The sequence below is a fragment of the Capra hircus genome, chromosome 3, assembly GCF_001704415.2.
Source record: "Capra hircus breed San Clemente chromosome 3, ASM170441v1, whole genome shotgun sequence".
Taxonomy (NCBI): Eukaryota; Metazoa; Chordata; class Mammalia; order Artiodactyla; family Bovidae; genus Capra; species Capra hircus.
Genome location: NC_030810.1, coordinates 21,835,955 through 21,858,616, shown reverse-complemented (window position 1 = coordinate 21,858,616; position 22,662 = coordinate 21,835,955). Strand labels below are relative to the sequence as shown.

Sequence of the window (22,662 nt, the reverse complement as noted above, 5' to 3'; positions counted from 1 at the left end):
TATCTATTCCAGCACTACTACCGTTTAGTTTAATCTCTATAACTTTGTAGTAAATGTCTTATCAAGTATTTCCTATGCAATTTCTCTAAACCTCACTTTTCTCAGCTGTAAATTGGGAATAATGATTGGTGCTATTAATATATATAGATCTGATGGTTAAATGAATTTATATGTGTATATGTACACATACACACACATCTGTCTATCTATCTAAAGTGCTTAGTGTAGGATGAAGCTTTAGTAAACAATCAGCAAATTACAATTATCTTATTTGTCTCTTAGTCCTTACAACTACCTTAGTTTTAGGTAATATTGAATCTCACAGTGGCTAAATAGCTTTTCCAAAAGGTAACAGAGTAGGAGTTATGTCCTCAAGACACTAAAGCCCATGCTCTGAACCACTATAAGTACATATGCCTTTTTGTATTATTAATGCAGGTTATATTTCTACTGATGTCAATAATTTATTGATAATACTTATTTTCCTATATTAATAAAGTTAATCTGCTAAAATTAATGAGATGAGTTGAATACAGCAGTGTAACTTACGGGCTTCCCTAGTGGCTCATATGGTAAAGCATCTGCCTGCAATGCAGGAGACCCAGGTTCGATCCCTGGGTTGGGAAGACAACTGGAGAAAGAAATGGCAACCTTCTTAACTTAATAAAGTTAATCTGCTAAAATTAAAGAGATGAGTTGAATACGAAGTGTAACTTATAGGGAAACATGATTACAGTGCTTAAAAGAGGAGGCTTTTCCACTCCTAGATGTATATCCAAGAGAAATGAAAAAATATGACCACACAAAAACTTTTACACACGTTTATAGCAACACTGTTTGTAATAGCCAAGGGTGAAAACAATCCAGAGTCCATCAACTGATGAATAGATGAACACAAATGTGACATTATATATACAAGGGAATAGTTCACTCATCAAAAAGAATGAAGTACTGATAGGTACTACAGCACAGACAAACTTTGAAAATGTTATGAAAATGAAAACAGCAAGATATAAGGCCACGTGTTGTTTGGTTTCATTTCTGTCAGATGTCCAGAATAGGCACATCTGTAGAGATACAGTGGCTTGTCAGGTGGCACTAGTGGTAAAGAACCTGCCTGTCAAAGCAGGAGACAGAAGAGATGTGAGTTCGATCCCTTGGTTGGGAAGATCCCCTGGAGGAGAGCATGGAAACCCACTCCAGTATTCTCTGGAGAATCCCTTGGACAGAGGAGGCTGGTAGTCTACAGTCCATAAGGTTGGCAAAGAGTTGGACATGACTGAGGTGACTTAGCGCACACACACACATATAGAGATAGAAAGTAGATGAGTGGTTGCCAGAGGCTAGATTCTGGAGCCATGGAGAGTGACAGCTAGTGGGCACAAAGGTTTTGCAAAGGTTAATGAAACGTAGAGTTAGATGGTGGTGATGGATGCAGACTTTGCTGCTGCTGCTAAGTCGCTTCAGTCATGTCCGACTCTGTGCGACCCCATAGACGGCAGCCCACCAGGTTGCCCCGTCCCTGAGATTCTCCAGGCAAGAACACTGGAGTGGGTTGCCATTTCCTTCTCCAATGCATGAAAGTGAAAAGTGAAAGTGAAGTCGCTCAGTCGTGTCCGACTCTTCGCGACCCCATGGACTGCAGCCTACCAGGCTCCTCCACCCCTGGGATTTTCCAGGCAAGAGTACTGGAGTGGGGTGCCATTGCCTTCTCCACAGACTTTGAGAATACACTAAAAAATATGGAAGTGTATACTTTACAGGAATAAGTTGTTTTTTTTTTTTTTTCTGTTAAATTGGAGGCTAATTACTTTATAATGTTGTATTGGTTTCAGCTGTACAACATGAATCGGTCATAGCTATATATTCCTTTCCTCTTGAGCATCCCTCCCAACCCCTATAAAGAGATAAGTTTTATGGTAGGAGGGGAAGCTTTTGGTGCTTGAACTTCAGCTTTGCTACTTGTTAATTATGTGACCTGGGCAAGTAACTTTATTTATACTGCCTCAGGTTTTTTCTCTGTAAACTGTGCTTGCTAGTAGTACATATTCACAGGGTGGTTGTAAAAATCATACATAAAAGCTCTTATTGTAATGTCTTGTAAACAGGAAGCACTCAGTGTTAGAGATTGTTATTAATATTTCCAGTTTCAGCATGACCAAACATGGACAATTCTGGGTGACCTTTATAAAATGAATCTTGTGTAAAAAAATTTTTCACATTTGGTATGTAGCATTAGAGAATCCCCTCTATCTTACTTTTGATTCATAAATGAAATAGAAATAAAATGTCAGAGTGTTAACATTAAGGCTTTTCTACACGAGTGTCAATTTATGAATGTTGATCTAAGCACCTATGTTTTTACTTTTAATAGGTAGCCCATATAAATGCTTCTTAATAACTAATGACAATTATTTTCAGCATTGAATAAATTTTATGATATAATCTAGTTGAAATGTGAGAAAATATAGTTAAAAGTCAGTTATTTATAACTGGAGCACTTTGTAATTCATTTTTAAACTCTTCTGTCAGTTTGGTTGATTACTTCACTGTCATAAACATACATAAAAAGTGTTTTTAATTGATACAGATTCAGCGTTTGTTAGAAGCACAGTCTCTGCAGCCCTGTTCCTCTAAGACAACCACTGATGAAGACACAACGCAAGCTGCAAGACAAATGGAATTGGTTTCCATGGAAGCACAGTCTCCCCCTGCTTTGCACATGAGAAAAAGTGTAAGCATTGCTGTGAGCACAGGTAATTTCATTTTTCTTAATTTGTACATAGTACACATAGAATTTAAACCAAGGTGCTGAGTAACTTAACTCTTTGTGTGATTTTACTCTTTATGAAATAAAACTCTACCTGAAAACAGATTGGAAACCACATAACGTAATGTGTTGTTTGTTTTTGCTGCTTTTCCAAGCTGGACCCAGTTCTAATGAGAGAAGTCATCTGTGGTTTAGGGGATCAGGGAAGATTTCATCCATGCAGTGTTATTGATTCTTGGCCTTGAAGGGAATGTAGGATCTTTGTGGAATTGAGAGATGGCAGAACAGATTGGTAGAAAAATTACAGGCTCAGAGAAACAACAGAGTTCTGAGTTGTCTAATACTCTACCCATTACTATGTCACGGAGAGCCATTACCACATCTTTCACAAAGCCGTGTCTGTTTCATCTTATAAGCAAAATAGAAGGCCTTTTAAAAAATCAGCAATATAAATGAGATCTATGTGTTACATATTTCCTCACAATCAGACTATGAGATCTTTAAGAACATTTTTGTGTGTTCAGTATCTAGCAAGATGTCTAGTATATAGGGTGGTGGTTGTAAGACTAAAGAGGAAGAGTCATGTACAGTGTTGATAAGACTAAGATCCAATCAGTAGATCCAAACTAATTGGATATGGCAGTTGGAAGATTCAAGTTAATTTAGTTAAATGCTGTGTGATTATCCTGGATTGGATACTGAAACAGAAAGAGAACATTACTGGAAAAATTGGTGAAATCCAAAGTCTGGAGTTTTAGTTAATAGTAATGTACCAACACTGTTTTCTTGATTTTGAAAAACGTGCCATGATAATGTAAGATGTTAACAACGGGGAGAACTGGGTGAGGAATACACAGTAACTCTCTGTTTTATCTTCTCTGTGAATCTAGAATTATTCCAAAATTAAACATTTATTAAAGGTGAAAATGAAAGTTACTTCATGATGTTGAGCTTGGATGACAGAGGGAGGCAAGTTAGAGAAGCAGAGGAGAGGAGATGAGTTCAGTCTAAATATCTGTCCAGACTGAGCTATTTTGGAAGTGTAGCTGGTGATACTCAGATGTTAGGAGAGTGGAGTGGATTGATGACATAAGAGTTGTGACAGTAACAGACGAAGGCTTGAGCCTGGGGAATACAAATTTGAGAGAGAGCATTAACAAGGAAGACAGATTGCTGTATTCTTTATCTGTACCCAGATGTTATCTAAACTTCATGAAGAGGGCAGCAGTGAGGGAGGGTAGCGGGAACCTCATGTACGTTTATAAGTCAAATTCAGGTATTACTCAGTTAAGATTTTTTTAGTGGCAAGTAACATAAGCAACTTTGAACTAAGCAAGGAAGGGGAATTTACTGGAAGGATATGGGGATGTTTCATGAAAACCAAGGCCAAGAATTGGGCTGGACTTCAGAGAAAAACTAGACGTAGAAACTAGAGATCACTGGAGTATCCAGGTATTACACATGGCTGTTTTATCAACTCTATCTGGAGTCTTCACTGCTTTACATTTTAAAATACAGCTCACTCAGAGCCCCAGAGTTTCTTTTATACAGTTCTACCCATGTACACAAACCACATTATGATCCTTCAGTCTCAACTTCAAAATGCAGAGAACCTGAATGGTCTAGTTTGGATTATAAGGGGATTGAGAAACATGTAATAGGGACATATCTGCTGGAGTCCCGTCTTTGTTAATTGCAGGGATGACAGTTTCCTGCATATGTGTGTTGTAGAGGGTGGTAGTAAAGGAGTATTATGAGATAAACCAAAAAGTGCAGTTTCCTTCTATGTCCTCTCGTGAAGTGCTGTACTCACTATATTCCAGTTGTTCATCATCTGTGTCTGTCACTAGACTGTAAACTTTTATTGACTTGTATCTCATTACCTAGCCTGATGCCTAAATCAAACTGATATCCTGAAATTATTTGAAACAAGTTTTCAAGCATGATGTATATTTCAAATATTTTGAAACCTCATATAGTCATATTTAGAGCTTTGACTTATATGCAGAAAAATGAATTATTAGTCATTTGAATTAAATGGCTCTCTATGATAATACTTAATTCCTAAGGGTATACATTGGTGGTGTTCAGGAAGAGTAGCAGCACTTACGTAACTTTTCTAAATTGTCCTTTTATTTTTGGGGTGCGCTGTGCTGTGTGGCTTGCAGGATCTTAGATTCCTGACCAGGGATTTTTTTAAATGCTTAGTGAATACAAAAATAAATCATCCTTTTATTAATTTATGTTTATAAAATCACCCAAGCTGATGCTCAAAGTGGAAACAATTTTGACTTGAATTTAGTCTTTGGTTTTAACTTTATTTCTTTAAATCATGTATGTATCGCAATATTTCTCAAAATGTGGAATGCTTATTGCTCAGATTCAAAAGATGATTTGGTGTAGTATACAGATTACTATTTTATACTGTGTAGATATATTTATTCCTATAAGTTTTAGAAAAAAATATAACTAGCACATAAAACAGAGACGGCAATGGCACCCCACTCCAGTACTCTTGCTTGGAAAATCCCATGGACGGAGAAGCCTGGAAGGCTGCAGTCCATGGGGTTGCTGAGGGTCAGACAGGACTGAGCCACTTCATTTTCACTTTTCACTTTCATGCACTGGAGAAGGGAATGGCAACCCACTCCAGTGTTCTTGCCTGGAGAATCCCAGGGACGGGGGAGCCTGGTGGGCTGCCATCTATGGGGTCGCACAGAGTCGGACACAACTGAAGTGACTTAGCAGTAGCAGCAGCACATAAAAATTAATGATTTCATAGAAATGATGTAGCTCGGTAAAACAGTGAGTTGATTTAAAGAAAATCAGTAAGCAAATAATAATACATGAAATAGTTGTGCAAATGATCTATTAAATTTGGGAAATATTTGATTTTTACTTGCCTTATATTACATATATCTGATATAACCCTAATATAGTCTCATAAAGGTTGTGTTTAAGAATCAAAATCAAAGAGCCCAGGGATTTGCATTTTATATATTTTCTCCTGTTTTTCAGAACAGCAGTTTTCAAAACACATATATACTCCAAATCATATTCAGAACCTTGACAGGTAAAACCCGTCATGAGAGCCATACCTCTTGAAGAGTCAGGGCCTGAAAGGTCCTCTTTCCCTTTGTACTCAGTTTCCTCTCTTCGCTTGTCATTTATTTCTTCATGGCATTTCTGAGAAAATATAATCTGAAAACAGTTCTAGGTAATTGTGTTAATATAGCTAATGTTACTTAACAAAAGTTTGTCAGAGAATTATTTTCGATAATTGTCTGTTTCTGCATCTGTTAAATCATCTATTCCCCAGGTGCCAGCTTGTTTTGGAATGCGGCAGGTGACGATCAAGAGCCTGAATCTCAGCTGAGGCAAGATGATACCAAGATTTCCAGTGAGGACATGAATTTTTCTGTTGATATTAATAATGAAGTCACAAGTACTCCAGGTAGTGCATCTTCGTTAAAAGCTGTTGATATTCCCAGTTTTGAAGAGAGTAACGTTGCTGTGGAAGAAGAATTTAATCAGCAACTTTGTATATCCAAGTAAGATCTCTTCGATTCAGTATTCATCATCTTTTTTTCTTTTTAAGTTCTAATGTTCCTCTGGTATTCTAACTCAGGAACATTTGTTCCGTAAAAGTATTCTCATGGTGTCTTTCCTAATGTGATTGCTGTGTAACAGACAGTTCTTTGGCTGCACCACTCGTCATACGGGATCTTAGTTTCCCCCACCAGGGATCTAACCTACGCCCCCTGCAGTGGAACCATGGAGTCCTAACCACTGGACGTCTAACCACTGAAATGCCAGGGAATTCCCTGTAAAAGACGATTCTGAGCCTTCTATGCCCATTCCCAGATGTCAGTCATTGGATGTATAAAACAGTCTAAACCAGAACAGTTGCAGATCAGAAATACGTATGTCAGGCCTCACTGGAGAGTCTGACACTAGGTCCCAGATGGAGCCAGGGTCCTGAATTTAAGATTTACATACTCTATTATATGTGCATAATAACAGAGTCTTTATTTCTGAGAGATGTACCCTGTTATTCAAGATATACTCAATAAGCTAATGGGGATGAAATGGTAAAGGGTAGAGCTGAAGTAAGATAGACTCTGAGTAGATAATTTTTAAAACTGATTGTACATAGTAATTTGTTAAACTCTCTTGTGTTTTAAGTTTTTCATTGTGAAATTTTCTATTAAAAAAATAAGGATTCTGAAGTAATTCAGATCCTTTGCAAATTTGTAAACAAATTCAGCAAATATTCTTTGAGCTTCTGGTATATGCTGCCAAAAAACTAAGCCCTAGAAATTGAGCAGTAGGTCAGACAAAGCTCCTGACTTCATGGAATTTCCATGAGTTCTGGAGACAATAACCGCATCAGCAGGAAACATATAATTTCATATAAAGACCACTGCCTGAAGAAAATAAACCAGGGTGACCAAGTGGAGTGTAACTAGGATAGTGGCATGGGAGTGAAGTGGGTATATTAAGTAAGATGGTGAAAGAAGCCTTCAGATTATGTAGGGCTTTGTGGGATGTAGAAGTTCTGAATATATTCTGTGTTCATTAGCATCAGGGAGGATTTTAAATGATGTAGTGGTATGATCATTTTTGTTTTTTAAAGGCCATTCCAGCTGTTTTGTGGCAAGTGAACTGATGGGGGTTAAGATTAGAAGTAAGGAGACTGGTTAGTAGATTGAAGACCAAGTGAGATGAAGGTGCCTGGGAATTGGAAGTAGTGGCAGCGATCAGGTGTAGGATACATTTTGAATGTAAAGGAATAAAGTGGGTTAAAATACCACAGTGTAATATCACATGAAATAGTTTTAAAAGACGTGAATTCAGTGGTAGCGGTGGCATGGGCAGGCAGTTGATTACTTTTTAAAATTTTAAGCCTTTTGGTAATAGTTGATATTTTAAATTATCTGATTACAATAATGATTAGAACAACAAACACCCTTCCAGAAAACCAGAAATATTTATCTGCTTTGCTCAGTAGAGAGTATGTTTTAACCTTACAATTCAATTAAGTATTCATAATATGTACCACAGTATATTAAAAAGATCTGTATACCTGTCTCAACCCCCACTAGATTGAATTCCTACAGGTTGTGGATCATACTCATTTCTGTACCTTTAGGACTTAAACCAGTGTCTAGTTCCCCACATCAGCTACTTCATAGATGTTAGGTGATAGGAAGAGCAGTTTGGGGTAAGCCCCCAAGATAAGTTCACATTTCACTTGGAATAGTTACAGAAAATGAGAACAAAGAGACATGAACTGTGGTTATCCTTATTTGTTCTCCGTGTGGTTATCCACATTTATTCTATCTGTCTTTCCTTTCGTAAATTGTAGACTACTTTTAAGGATTAGTTTTTCCCTCTGAAAGTAGAACTTTAAAAATCTCCAATCCATTGTGGTGTTTAACTTCAGAAACAGATCTGAGTTAGCTGATAGAATGCAATTAATTGCTTTTTCAGGGCGATTAACCACCTCTGTGGATTCCAACATATAACTAGATGTAAATCTGATCTTTGTTCCGCCATAGTATATGATTCGGATTAAATGGCATCTCCAGTGTTGTGTATGGTGCTTTTGGTGCTTTTCTAGGATTCTTCCCAAACATCTGGTCTGATTCATGCTGTGGTTTGTGCTGCTGAGTATTCATACATGGTACCTGTCCTCTTTGGATGTCTTGCTGGATTTAGTCTAATGTTAAAGCAGTTTGTGAAAGGTAGATTTTTTAACTTGCAGCATGTATGGTAATCGGTTGCTTTTTCCCAGGGAAGAGCCATGTGTGATATCCATAGACTTTTTTTTGACACAATACTTTTCCTTTTTTTTAAGAAGCCAGGCTTTGGACATACCTGTTAATACTTGCCATATTAGAATCATCTTTAAAAATTTTTTCAAATTTGAAATTGTTAATGTTTTAGTTCTTTTCTTCTGGAATTTTTAGCTTTTATTTTTGTTTGGTAGGTTAGACACCAAAACAGGTATTTTTAGATTCTTGAAAAGGCAATATAGCAGAGTGATTAAGAGCATGGAATCCAAACTGCCTGGATTCAAATCAAAACTGTGTGACCGTGGGCAGGTCTCATAATTTCTGAATGCTTCTGTTTTCTTTTCTGTAGATGGAGACAGTGAAAGTACCTATCTCAGGATTGTTGTAAAGATTAGATGAGTTAATATATGTAAAACACATAGAATAGTACCAGAATTAGTACCTTAAAAATTAATTGTCATCATTTAGCTAAAGGTAGAATAAGTCTAACTCAGTGACTGACGTGAACTCTTCTTAAAAAATAAAGAGCTTTGCAGATGTTTGCATGATAAAACTCCTGCTTGGTACAAGTACTTTCCCCAGAAGTCATAAAATCTCTGAAGCCTGGCTTTCTGCTTCTTCATTTGAGTTTTGATGTCGTCATTAAAGTGAAATCAGTTAACATGATTGATGATGAAGGTTCAGTGTGCTATTTAGGAAGTAAGGGGATAGCAGCAGGAGATGAGGAAAGCTAGCAATTACAGATCCGCCACTAGGTTTATCTGTACTGTGCTGGGCAGTCTGTATTTCCTTTAGTCCTGTCTCCTGTCTTTCAACCCAGGGAGGTGGATGCTGTTTTTCCCATTTTATGAATGAGGAAGCTGAGGCCAAGAGAGATTAAGATATTTGCCCAAGATATAATGAACACACATATACCTTTATAATAAATGAGAGTGTATTTTCCCTGGTGGCGCAGAGGATAAAGAGTCTGCCTGCAATGCGGGAGACCCAAGTTCGATCCCTGGGTTGGGAAGATCCCCTGGAGAAGGAAATGGCAACCCACTCTAATGTTCTTGCTTGAAGGATCCCCATGGACAGAGGAGCCTGGTGGACTACAGTCCATGGAGTCGCGAAGAGTTGGACATGACTGAGCGACTTCACATTTTTATATGTGACCTAAGAGATAAAAAGATGGAGAAGGCAATGGCACCCCACTCCAGTACTCTTGCCTGGAAAATCCCATGAACGGAGGAGCCTGGTGGGCTGCAGTCCATGGGGTCGCTGAGGGTCAGACACGACTGAGCAACTTCACTTTCACTTTTCACTTTCATGCATTGGAGAAGGAAATGGCAACCCACTCCAGTATTCTTGCCTGGAGAATCCCAGGGACGGGGGAGCCTGGTGGGCTGCCGACTATGGGGTTGCAGAGAGTCGGACAAGACTGAAGTGACTTAGCAGCAAGAGATAAAGTGCTAATGGAGGTTGAAAGAAGCAAGAGGACATATCCAGTTAACATTTTAGAACATCATAGAGGAAGTAAACTTTTAAAACGTCCCTTGAACAGTGGATAGGATTTTGATAAGAGTATGCCAATTTAAATGCATTAGAACAGTAACTCTTGGCTCCAGGGCATTTGAAAATACAGTAAATTGGGGCGCTCCACCAGTTGAGAATCTCTGTGGGGGAGAAGTCCAACCAGTTGTGTTTTTTAAAACTTTACAAGTAATATTGATGGTGGTGTTAAGATTGAGAACTATTGCATAGTAGACAAAATTTATGGGCAGAAGAATTCAGAGTATTGTTCGTAATCCAATTTGTTTAGAAGATAAACAGGGAGCATTGACTGAAAGGGACTGGCTGAAAAGCCAGGTTGACTACCAAGTTTCAGAGAGCTTTGACTGGTATAATAAGGAATTGTTTTTGTTTTAACAAACCATTTAAGATTTCTGTTTGTTTTGTTGTTGTTGTAAAACAAAATAACAGAATTAACTAACAGTTACTTTATATATGTCCTTTCAAGCAGCTCTTCTCCACTTGAGAGAAAAGAACCTGATGTACCTGTATTCTTTCCGAATCCCCTGCAAGCAGAGTGTGTAAGCATGTGCTTCCAGAGTGGACCAACAGAGGGTGCCACTAATAGCTCTGGAACATCAGGGGAACCCAAAACCGAGCAAGTCACGCAGCCCTTGCCTCATCAACCATCAGATAGCCAGCAACTATTCCAGGACGTGCTGGTAAGAAAATGGAAAGCATTCTGTCTTTTGTGAGATGGTGATTAGTCTAAGGTACACTAGTTTAGCCTTTCCCATCTTTAAACTGATGGGGACCTTGCTAGGAAAAAGATTTTCCCCTAATTCAAGTTCAAAGTTAGTACCAGAAAAAATAAGCAAGAGTTTGCAGGAGGTTTGAAAATTGGAGAGTAATAGAATATTTTTGATAATATTTGCTGTTTCAGCTCATATATGCAGATTTTTATGGAATACTTAGCTTAGTCTAAGAAAATGAACTGAGTAAAGTGGGTAATATAAAGATGAACATGACAGTCTCTGCCTTTGAAAACTTAAGGGAGATAACACATGCATACCAGTAACAAACAGCTAAAGAATGAGCAGTACTGTAAGCACAGCAGCACACAATAAAAAGGAGTTGATGTGTGGCAGAAACCAGCACAATATTGTAAAATGTAAACTGGGACTTGGAGGTCAAATGACCGTGGCTGTCACTTACAATCAAATTGTAGATTTTAGAACACTCCATTTATAATTGAAGACTAATTAAACATACTTCATAGGGCCCTAAGTATTAATCAGTTAACATGGATTTGTTATTTGCCTGCTAGGTCCTACACTGGTGCATGTGCTCAAGGGAATGAAATATGCTTTAAAGTCAGGAAGGCAGAATTACAGGTCATTTTCATTCAAAGTGAGAAAAGAGGAGTCAAATTCTGAAAGTAACATAAAGGTTACACTTAAAACTCTAAAACATTATCCTTTTTCAAATGAAAGCATGATTTTAAACTTGTTTATAAAGATTTAACAATAAGTCCTTGAAAATACTTGAAATATTACTCAAATGATTTTAAATCTGTTGGCTTTAAAATGAACAAGTTCTGAACAAACATTCTAAGTTTTCTCTAGGATTTTCATTCATTAGAATGGACTTTTATAAAAATTCCATAAAACTTGGCAAATGTATTTGATACTTTGTAGAATTTAGCAAGATAATTTTTTACTCTGGCATTACATAACAGTATTATTTGTATTTTTGTTTCCTAATAGTGATTTTCAAATACGTCCTTTTTCTTCTTTCATCAGAGTCAAGGGAACCACCTACCGAATAACTCCTCCGAAGTAACCGATGAGCCATCTACCAAAGCAGTTATTATCAGTCATGAGTGCACCAAAAACCAGAATATTTACCATACTAAGAAAAAAATACATGATTCAGGATCGGTGGACAAAGAATGTGTTCTTAATGCAACTCTTAAGCAACTTAGAAGCTTTGGAGTAAAAATTGATTCTCCAACTAAAGTGAAGAAAAATGCACATAAAGTGGATCATGCCAGGTAAGTTTAAACTTTGTTTTAAAAGATTAAAAAAAAATGTAAATGCATTGCAGCTTCCTCATGAAAAAAGGTATAAGCCTGCCATTCAATTCAACTGGCTTCTGATTTATTCAGGGTCTGTGTTAACATGTATGTGGTGAATAAGAAATCATATCTACCCTATAGAGGTTCCATTTTAGTAGAAGATAGGTTATATACCTAAGTAATTTGAGAGACATAGGGATAGCTCCTGAGTAAAGATGCTAACAAAATGCTCTAGGAGTCTTAGAGAAAGAGAAACGAGCTGTTACTTATTTTTGGTGTCTCGAAAAGTTTTCCTGGAGGTGACGGGGTCTGTGTCAACTACTGGATGTACAGTTAATGCAGTTGTCATCTAAAAGGCAAAAACCTTCCTTTTTGTAGGACTGTGTTTTGAAGACTATAGTTGTATGAACTTTACTTATTTCTCACCAGTTCCAGCTGGCCATGTTCTTCTGTTCAGATTTCTTTTCATCAAAGATCAGCTCAACACACACTTGCTTTTAAAGAACATAAAATCTGGAAATTCTGTAATTAAGGCTAGTGTTGTGCTTAGTCACTCAGTCATGTCTAATTCTTTGCGACCCCATGGACTGTAGCCCACCAGGCTCCTCTGTCCATGGGGAGTCTCCAGGCAAGAATACTGGAGTGGGTTGCCATGCCCTCCTCCAGGGGATCTTCCCAACCCAAGGATCGACCCCAGGTCTCCTGGATTGCAGGTAGATTCTTTACCATCTGAGGCACCAGGGAACCCGAAATAAGGCTAGTATGTTTTCTGTTAATTATTTTTGATATTTTTAAATATAATCTCATGATTTAAAAAAAAATCAAATAAAATGCATGAATATCAAATAAAATACAAAAAAAACCCACTTCCCAAACTCCTCAGTCTGACTCCTTCTAAGTTATTTCTCTTCACTATTTCTTTGGTATTCTTCTAGAAATGCTCTACACATGTTCAAGTATGTATCTGTGTGATGTGTTGCAATTTATGGGTTTTTTTGCGTAACATAGATACTTTCTGGGTATATGCAATTCTTCCTCATGCATTTAAACGACTACAATATTCTCTTGTGCCCATGTACTATGATACAGTGAACCCCAGTTCTCTACTAATGGATTTTTAGGCCGAATCTCTTATTCCTTATCTCAAACAGTGCTAAGTGAACATCATTCTACAGGTACTTCTACAAGTGTCTTTGTAGGGCAGATTCCTATAAGTGATGGGATCAAAGGATGTGTGCATCTGAAAGTCTGGCAGATGTTGCCACTGCCCCCAAGAATAGCTGTACTAGTTTATGCTCCTGCCACCAGTGGAGTGAGGCTAGCATTTTTGAAGGTCTTATTTCAATACTCTTAGGATAGAGGCTCTATTACATCTGTTAGAATGCTTAAATCAACCTGCTGTCTTTGTGGAACCCTTACATTTGGTATGGCTGCTTGTGGGGAACAGTTTTTAAGTAATGTATTTCTTCATAGTGGCCACCCTATTTTAATGTCTTAAGTGTCAAACATTGAAATTAATAAATTTTCAGTATACAATAAACTTGATACAGTTTTTACATGCCTAGAATGAAATGGCAAGTAAAGCCATTTGCTCTGTCAGTATGGGGTGGTCAGATTGTTTTAATCAATTCTTCTGCCCTTTACTAAAATGAAAATTTATATTATAAATTTATACTATAAAAATGATATAGATTCAGGGTTGGAATTTTAGAAAATGAGGAAAATGTCGTTTGAACTCATAACACCCAAAGGAAATTAGGAAACATAGTTGAGTTTTACTGTATATATAATTTTGTTTACTTTTCTTTATTTACCACTATAAAATAGACATTTTCATTTAGTATTGTGGGCTATTCCCATTTTTGAAATTCATTTATCTATATGGTTTGAAACATCCATATATACCCATAGATAGAATTTTAGTTTCATGTATGATGATTTTCTCAAGGAAATGAAAGCTGAGGTGAAAAAAAATTGTTTTCAAAAGCAGTATGTTAAATTAATTATTTCCATAGAGGGGTAAGCTGGCTAAAATGTTAGAATAACATAGCTATATCTTCACATGAAAACTTTTTTTTTTCGAAACTTTATTATACAAATTGGGTAAAATATTATAGTGCTTTGGGAGTAGAGTTTGATATTTGTTTTGTTTCCATTACCAAAGTAATGTAAGCTTATTTTGGACACCTTAGAAAATTTAGGAAAGTAGACCAAAACAAGTAAACAAACCATATTCAGAGAAATTCCTTGGCAGCCCAGTGGTTAGGACTCTGTGCTTTCACTCCTGAGGGCCCGGGTTCCTTCCCTGATTGCAGAACTCAGATCCCGCAAGCCTCGAGGCTAAAAAAAACCCCAAAAAACATATTCATACCAACCAATTTAATTTATTATTAAAGAATTTGTTTTTGTATTTCTTTGTATTTTTCTAAAATTATTTTAACATCAGTCATTTATTGAGTGCACATAAAGTGTGAGGAACTATGCTAAAGGTTTATGCAGCATTACTTCAGTTGATCCTTGCAATAATCTATATGATAGATACTCTTACATGTTTTATGAACGAAGAGGGCCTTCCCTGGTGGCTCAGATGATAAAGAATCTGCCTGAAATGTGGGAGACCCGAATTCGATTCCTCGGTTGGGAGAAGGCAATGGCAGCCCACTCCAGTATTCTTGCCTGGAGACTCCCCGTGGACAGAGGAGCCTGGTGGGCTACAGTCCATGGGGTCGCAAAGAATCGGACTCAACTAACCAACTAACACACATACACACAGACATCAATGAAAAAATTAAGTACCAATTTATTGAAAAAATTAAGTACCAATTTATTCAAGGCCCAACACCTGTAATTTTAAGCCTCCTCTTCTAACTCCAGACTCCATAGTTTTGGTTTTGTTTTTACTGTTCTGCTCTGTGCTTTCTGCTCGTTTGCTTTTGGTAGGCTCTTGTAGCATGTACATTTTGCTGCTTTGTGTTTTGACCATACTGTATATAGCCCACCCCCAAAATATTGGTCTTATATTGGAAAATAAGCATGTTTCCAAAGTTGTTATAATGTTTTCTAGGCATCATCTTTAATGGGGATTTAATAAACCAGTAAGTGGAACATAGTATTTGTTTACTTAACCCTTTCCCTCTTGTCAGAACCGAGTCAAAGCGTTTTCAGTGTCTTACTGTCTTAAATATTGCTGTGATACGCATCTTTTTGCAAACATTGCATTTTTTACGTTTAATATTATTTTTTCAGAATAGAATCTCAGAAATGGAAAGATTAAGCCAAATGGTAGGAAAATTTTAAGGCTGTCACTATACTGCTTTCTGAAAGAGTAAGATTTACAGTCCTATCAGCTATATATGTATTAGTAGTTCAGCAATACTTTCACTCATTTTACTTCAGTAAATACATATATATGTACATATATAGCTTCTGCTGTGAGCCAGCTTTAAGAAATACCATAGTATATAAGATACCCTAGGAAAACTGTCTTTCCCCTCATAGATCTTAAAGTTCAGTAGAGAAGATGCACAGGTAAGTAGTCAATTGTAACGTACTCTGATGGGAGACGTACCTAGCGTATTTTCATACTGTTTTATAATTAACCTATATTAAAGTTGATGATTTTTAAAGATTTGTGCTAATTTAGACCAATAATTGTTAAGTTATCTTTAATCTATATTTTATTGATTATAAGTGGGTTCTATATATTATTGTGATTAAACTGCACTGAAACTATGTCCCTAACACGTACGTCATATTTTTGTTGTCGATAGTCTTGGGCTGAGAGGAGACTCCAGGTGTAAGACTATCTAAAGCCCGCCTAATTCATTCCTGTTTCACGGTCTGTCTCGAGCTTAGTGTTTTAGTGTAAATCTCCTGCCACATTCCAGTTTACCCACCTTTGGCATCTGCAAAATTCCTTGCTCTTACTTTCCCTTGTGATGTTCTTTTTCATCTTACTGCTTGCCACAGTCCTCCTTATCCTGTAAAGTGGAACTCAGATGTCACCTTCTTTGTCAGTGTATCCAGGACCTCTCACCAGATTATTGATGGTTTGTATCTCAGAATACCTAGTTTCTAATAGATTATACAGCCTGTTCTTGTGATGGCCTTTCCAGCGAGATAGTGAGTTTTATCTGTCTGTGAATCCTCATTGCCTGTGTCACGCTTGGTGGGCCTGCATGGATTGCTAAAGGAATGAAATCCCACCTACTGGGGTCATCACTGAAGTTTACAATGAATGCTTTACTCTTTTAATACCTCTGTAATACTTACTGTCAGTATTTATGGCCTTGTGTTATCTTTTAACACATATTGGTATACTATAGCTGATGTGTGAAGAGTTCAAAAGGCAGTTGTTTAATAGATTTTGCCTGTGAAACAGTGTATAAATTGCAGTTTAGTATTCCAGGAACGCAGTCTTATAATCCTTGTGCGCCCATTGTTTCTCGGATTCCGTAAACCAGCTAGCCTTTGTCGTTGTACCTATGTGAAAACTTACTTCACGTTCCAGTTCTGGACTCCAGGAGTGTTATCCTCCAGCCACAAGAGTAGCTGAGACAGGGGAAGCAAGATTTCCTTCCAGCTTTCCAGATCCAGAACTCTGCAGATGAAGAAGGTCCAAAAACAGGAAAACAAAAGAGAGTCCCAGACATACCTAGGAATTGTAGGGAAGATGGAGGACCAGCAGCCTCTGTGGGCATATTCCCAACTGGAGTGACGTTTTGATCTATTCAAAATAGATCTTAAGGAGTCTCTGTAGTTACTTTGCTCTCTACTTGGAAACATATGTGTTCTCTAGTTGAAAACCCTGCACAGGGTAAGTAGGAGATAACTAATTGGGATTCAAAGAGGACAATAAGTCAGGGTTGATTTTCATCTTTAAGTAAGTTGGAATAATTCCCTTAATTATTGGCATGTGACTCTCATTCTCAAACATAAATGGACTCTCATTATCCTTTTGTAACTGCACATCTAATGAGATTCTAATATAGTATATCTGTGATCAGGGCTTTTAGGATTTGATCAGTGGAGTATCTTAATTACCCTAGTGTTTCTATCCGTTGGTTCCATGTATTATTGATTTATTTTCAAAGTCAGGTGTTTCCCCCAGCCCCCAAATTGAAACTAGCTGGCTGTGTTAGTGAAGCTTGAAGAAACTTGTAAACTGATATCAGTTGTTTTCATGGATTTATATAAATCTTTTAACCATTCTATAAAAGATCTGTTATTACTCAGCCATAAAAAAGCAATGAAGAAACTTCCCTGGAGGTCCAATGGTTAAGAATCCACCTTGCAATGCAGGGGGCGCAGGTTTGATTCCTGATTCCGGAACTAAGATCCCACATGCCATGTGGGGCAACTAAGCCTTGTGCCACAACCAGCGAGCCCTCGTGCTGCAGATACAGTCTGTGCATCACAGCAAAAGACCTGCATGACACAATGAAGGCCCCACAGGCTGCAACCAAGACCAGACAGCCAAATAGATATTTCTTAAAAAAAAGAATGAAATAACGCCGTTTGCAGCAGCACGGATGGACCAAGGGATTATCATATTAAGGAAGGTCAGACAGAGGAAGACGGGTATCATATGATATCATTTATATATGGAATCTAAACAAAAATAAGAGAAATGAACTTACTTATGTAAGACTCACAGACATAGGAAATAAACTCATGATTACCAAAGGGGATGGGGGAAGGAGATTGGAATTTCGGAGTTTGGGATTCATGTATACACATTACTATATATAAAACAGATAAACAACAAGGATCTATTGTATAGCACAGGGAACTGTATTCAGTATCTTGTGATAACCTATAATAGAAAAGAATCTGAAAAAGACTATAAATAAATAAAAACTGAATCACTTAGCTGTACACCTGAAACTAACACAACATTGTAAATTAACTACAGTGTTTAAAATGATTTTTTTTTAAAAGATTTCATTCAAATTAGATCTACAATTTCTCAGTATTTAACTTGTTTTTTCCTTTTTTTTTTTTTTTTTTGTGGCCGTGCCATGCAGCATGCGAGATCCTACTAGTTCCCCAACCACGAATTAAACCCGTGCCCCCAACAGTGAAAGTGTGGAGGCCCAACTACTGGACCACCAGAGAAATCTCTCAGTACTTAGCATTTTGAATTAGAAATCTGCTTAAATTTATGCATCTACTTTTGGCGGCACCGGGCCTTCACTGATACTCAGGCTGTTCTTTAGCTGTGTCAGGCGGGCTACGCCCTAGTGTGGTGTGCGGGCTTACTGCAGTGGCTTCCTTTGCTGTGGAGCACAGACTCCAGGTGCACAGGCTTCGGTAGCTGTGGCACACGGGCTCAATACGTGGCTCTCGGTCTCTAGCGCACAGGCTCAGTAGTTACGGCACACAGACTTAGTTACTCCACGGCATGTGGGATCTTCCTGGACCAGGGACTGAACCTATGTCTCCTGTAGACTTGGCAGGCAGGTTCTTTACCACTGAGCCACCAGGGAAGCCTGAATTAGAACTTTTTATTTGCCTTTTCATGTTATTTACATTAATAATATCTATAGATATTATACTTAGATATTTTTAATATGTACAAATCTGATTTAATATGCAAATAGCTTATAATTTAAAGGAAATGGGCAAATAAAGTAGAAAAAAGACTTTATATTCAGAAGATATTAACACTATGAATGTATCATAAAAGAATATATCTAGATAGATTGGTAGTACCTCTCCCATCTTAGTAAGACAGTCTCCAGATTTCCCTGGCTGTCCAGTGGTTAAGACTCCATGTTTCCAATGCAGGAAATGCAGGTTCGATCCCGGGGTCGGGGAGATTCCCCTGGAGAAGGAAATGGTAATCCGCTCCAGTGTGCTTGCCTGGGAAATCCCATGCATGGACAGAGGAGCCTGGTAGGGTACAGTCCTTGGAGTCACAGAGTCAGACGTGACTGAGGAACGAAACAGCAACAAAGGGCAGAGATGCAGGCAGTGTCCGACTTGTATAAAACAGCTGAACTGCTTTGTTGGGTGCTATGGAAAGTCATAGCATATTCATTGACTAGGATATACTAATATAGTATATTACAACATATACTAGTACACAGAGGACTCAAGGGAATAGAAAAACTCTGATAGCAAAAAACAGGTTGCTGAATACAGTACGTGAAACAGTGGTCATAGAGGCCAAGAGAGTCAGGCAGACCCGGCCTCAGCTTGCCAATTGCTAACTGTTCAACTTATAGGAATTAGTTAAAGTCTCTATTCCTTAGTTTTCTCAACTGTCAAATAAAGATAATAATAATAATACCTATTTACTCATTCAGTAAATACTTATTGAATGCCTGCCTTGTGCCAGGCACCACAGATGCTGCAGGGGCAGGAGAAACAGAAATCCCTTGTCCTCATGGGGTTTCATGAGGGAGCTAGACAATAAATAAAAAATGTGAGTTAAATATAGAGATAGCCATAAGCGCCCAGGAGAAAACAGAAAAGTTGGGGAAGGGAAATGTGAATTGTTGTAATGGTGAATAAGGTTGAAATACATGATAGGGATAACCTCCCAGAGAAAGGTTTTTGTGAGGATTAAATGAGGCACTAAATGTTTAGCAGAGTACCTGGCACATAAGGCACCAATAAAAATTAGCAGCTATTATAGTATAAATGATATGCAGGAAAAGGCAAGTCAGTTAATTACTGTTAATAAAATAATACCAACCAAAGAGAGTGAGGATTATATCTAAAGAAAATTACTGTATACACACATACACACACATGCACGCACACGTGCATATACACCTTCATATCCAGAGACTGGTTAATATTTTTCATTTATTACAAATGGAATCTCTTCTATGAAAATGTAATATTCTGAGCTACATCAAATCTTGTAATGTTATATTATCAGTTGTGTTTTCTGTTTGATTTTATTTTTGTTTTACTTTACCAATATTAAAAAGCTTTACATTGTAAGGTCTTATATATGGTCTTAAAACCGTAACTGATGTTAATTTAGGAAAATTAATTTGTGTTCCACTTTTAGTCTTTGAATCATAGATTACCTTCTAGATTATTGTATTTATCCCTTGAATGTATCTGTATGATCAAGACTTAGATGTCTGAGCACTCAGATAAAAAAGCACCATCCAGCTCAAAGCTGAAGACCTTTTGTTACTTTCATAAAGTGAAACATATTTACAATAATACTGTTTAGTACTCAGAATAAGATAAATGATGGCCTGCCCTATTCTGTCTTTCAGTGTGTTGGCATGCATCAGCCCCGAAGCAGTGATCTCTGGATTAAACTACATGTCATTTGCTAATGTTGGCATGAGCGGCTTAAGCCCCAATGGTGTGGACTTGAGCATGGAAGCAAATGCTATAGCTCTGAAATATTTAAATGAAAATCAGCTGTCACAGTTGTCTCTCACACGATCAAGCCAAAATAATGGTGATTCACCTTTTAGCCTTCTACATATTAATACAGACAGAAGCACACTGGGGCTTAGTTTAATTTCGCCAAACAACATGTCATTTGCAACCAAAAAATACATGAAGAGATACGGACTCATACAAAGCAGCGACAATAGTGAAGATGAAGAGGAGCCTCCGAACAATACAGATGGCAAGAATGAGCATTTAGTGAATCAAAACCTTACATACATAGCGGAACAACTTGATTGCCAGAAAGAGCCTTCCAGGAATGCTGGTGAGATAACTAATTGTTACAACTGTGACTCCGTGGGTACCCACACAGATATGCCAGTATTGAGAAACATTACAAATGAAGTTGTTCAGCCAAAAGCAACACAGCAGTTGAATGAAAACCCCACTTTCTTATTAAAGAACCTGAAACCAAGCCCTGCAGTGAATCTCCGAATTGGAAAAGCAGAATTTACCCAGCATCCTGAGAAAGAAAATGTAAGGGACACTCCAATTTTTCCTGAAAGTTTGAAACCTTCTGAAACCTTAAAGGAAATGAATAGTATGAATTCAGTAGGCACCTTCTTAGATGTAAAGCGTCTTAGGCAGTTGCCAAAATTATTTTAAACTTTTAATCCCCCACCCTTCTGATATGAGGATGGGATGTCTCCTGAAGATACTTACAGAAATCAGAGCCTTTTGACAGTTTTGGAATTCCTAATCACTCTAGGATCACTCTGTTGATAGCAGCTTATGGCAAAGAGCTGAACAAGTGGCCTGACTGAGGTGGCTAACTGGTAGGAGGCCTAAGTGCTCTTTGTTCAGATAGAGTTGTTAAGCATCACTGGATCTTAAAAAAAAAAAAAATCCTGAGATCAGTTATTTCAATAAAGTTAGATAAGCAGATGCTATCCACCTATGAATCTGAGTTGCCCTTTTATACTGTACATTTTGAGAAGTGTTTTCCTAGCATTTTGCATCTACCCAGTACCACCTAAAAGAACATAAAGTTATCGTGACCCTGACTAAATTAGCTGAACAACCCTTACTGAATTTAAGGGGGGAAAAGTTTTACTTTTTTTAAATAACTTGCAATCTTTTATACAAGGTGTATATATATATATTCTCTTCAGATGCACATTTGTTAAACACTGTGGAAGTAAACTTTTGCACTCTTGTGGGTTGATGTTAATGTAACATTTCAACATATAGCACTAGCCATCAAAGAATAAGAAAATTATGAGTGTGTTTTATAAACTTTGTGAGTTTTTCAAATGTTTTACTATTTTTTTAATGGAACTTAATAAAAATGTCTAGATTGACTGCTTTCCTTCATCCTCCGTTATAGCATATCCTTGTCCACTTAAAAAAAAAACAGCTTTGTAGACTCCCTCAAAATTCCAAAAATGATACAGAGAATTCAGGTGTACCCTTCATCTAGCAACACCCAACAATGCTATCTTACACAACCATAGTAAATGATCAAAACCAAAAAATTGACATTTGGTGCAATATTAGTAACTAAACCACAGGCCTTTCAGGTTTCAAAGCTGTTGCACTCATTTATTTACTCTTTGGTGTTTAACTATGAAATTTTATCACTTACAGATTTACATAACCACCCCCACAATCAATGTGTAGAACCGTCCCATCATCACAAAGAAATTCCTTAGTTCTACTCTTAAAATACAGCCTGCCTGCAACTCTAACTCCTGACAACCAGTGATCTGTTCTCCATCACTGGAGTTGTATCATTTTGAGAATGCTAATAAAAATGGAATCAGAGTATGTAATTTCTCAAAGGTGGTTTTCACTCAGCATAATGTCCTTGAGATCCATCTGACTTTTTGAGTACATCAAAAGTTGCTTCCTTCCCCCCACCTTCTTACAAAATAACTTTTCTTTTTTTTTACTTTATTTTACTTTACAATACTGTATTGGTTTTGCCATACATTGACATGAATCCACCATGGGTGTACATGCGATCTCAAACATGAACCCACCTCCCACCCCACAACATCCCTCTGGGTCATCCCCGTGCACCAGCCCCAAGTATGCTGTATCCTGCATCGGACATACACTGGTGATTCGATTCTTACATGATAGTATACATGTTTCAA

At 37.5% G+C, this 22,662-nt stretch overlaps 1 protein-coding gene across 2 annotated transcripts in view; it reads left to right on the top strand.

Annotated features, from left to right (window-relative positions):
• Positions 1-22,253, top strand: part of STIL (SCL/TAL1 interrupting locus) — a 54,460-nt gene extending 32,207 nt beyond the window's left edge. The window contains exons 13-17 of one of the 2 annotated variants that reach the window (XM_005678453.3): positions 2,591-2,756; positions 6,090-6,321; positions 10,568-10,781; positions 11,862-12,112; positions 20,380-22,253. In XM_005678453.3, the coding sequence (XP_005678510.2) occupies positions 2,591-2,756; positions 6,090-6,321; positions 10,568-10,781; positions 11,862-12,112; positions 20,380-21,169 (1,653 nt within the window). In that variant the 3' untranslated portion in view covers positions 21,170-22,253. The remainder of the gene's footprint in view (positions 1-2,590; positions 2,757-6,089; positions 6,322-10,567; positions 10,782-11,861; positions 12,113-20,379) is intronic. The other variant, XM_005678454.3, reaches the window with a different exon arrangement.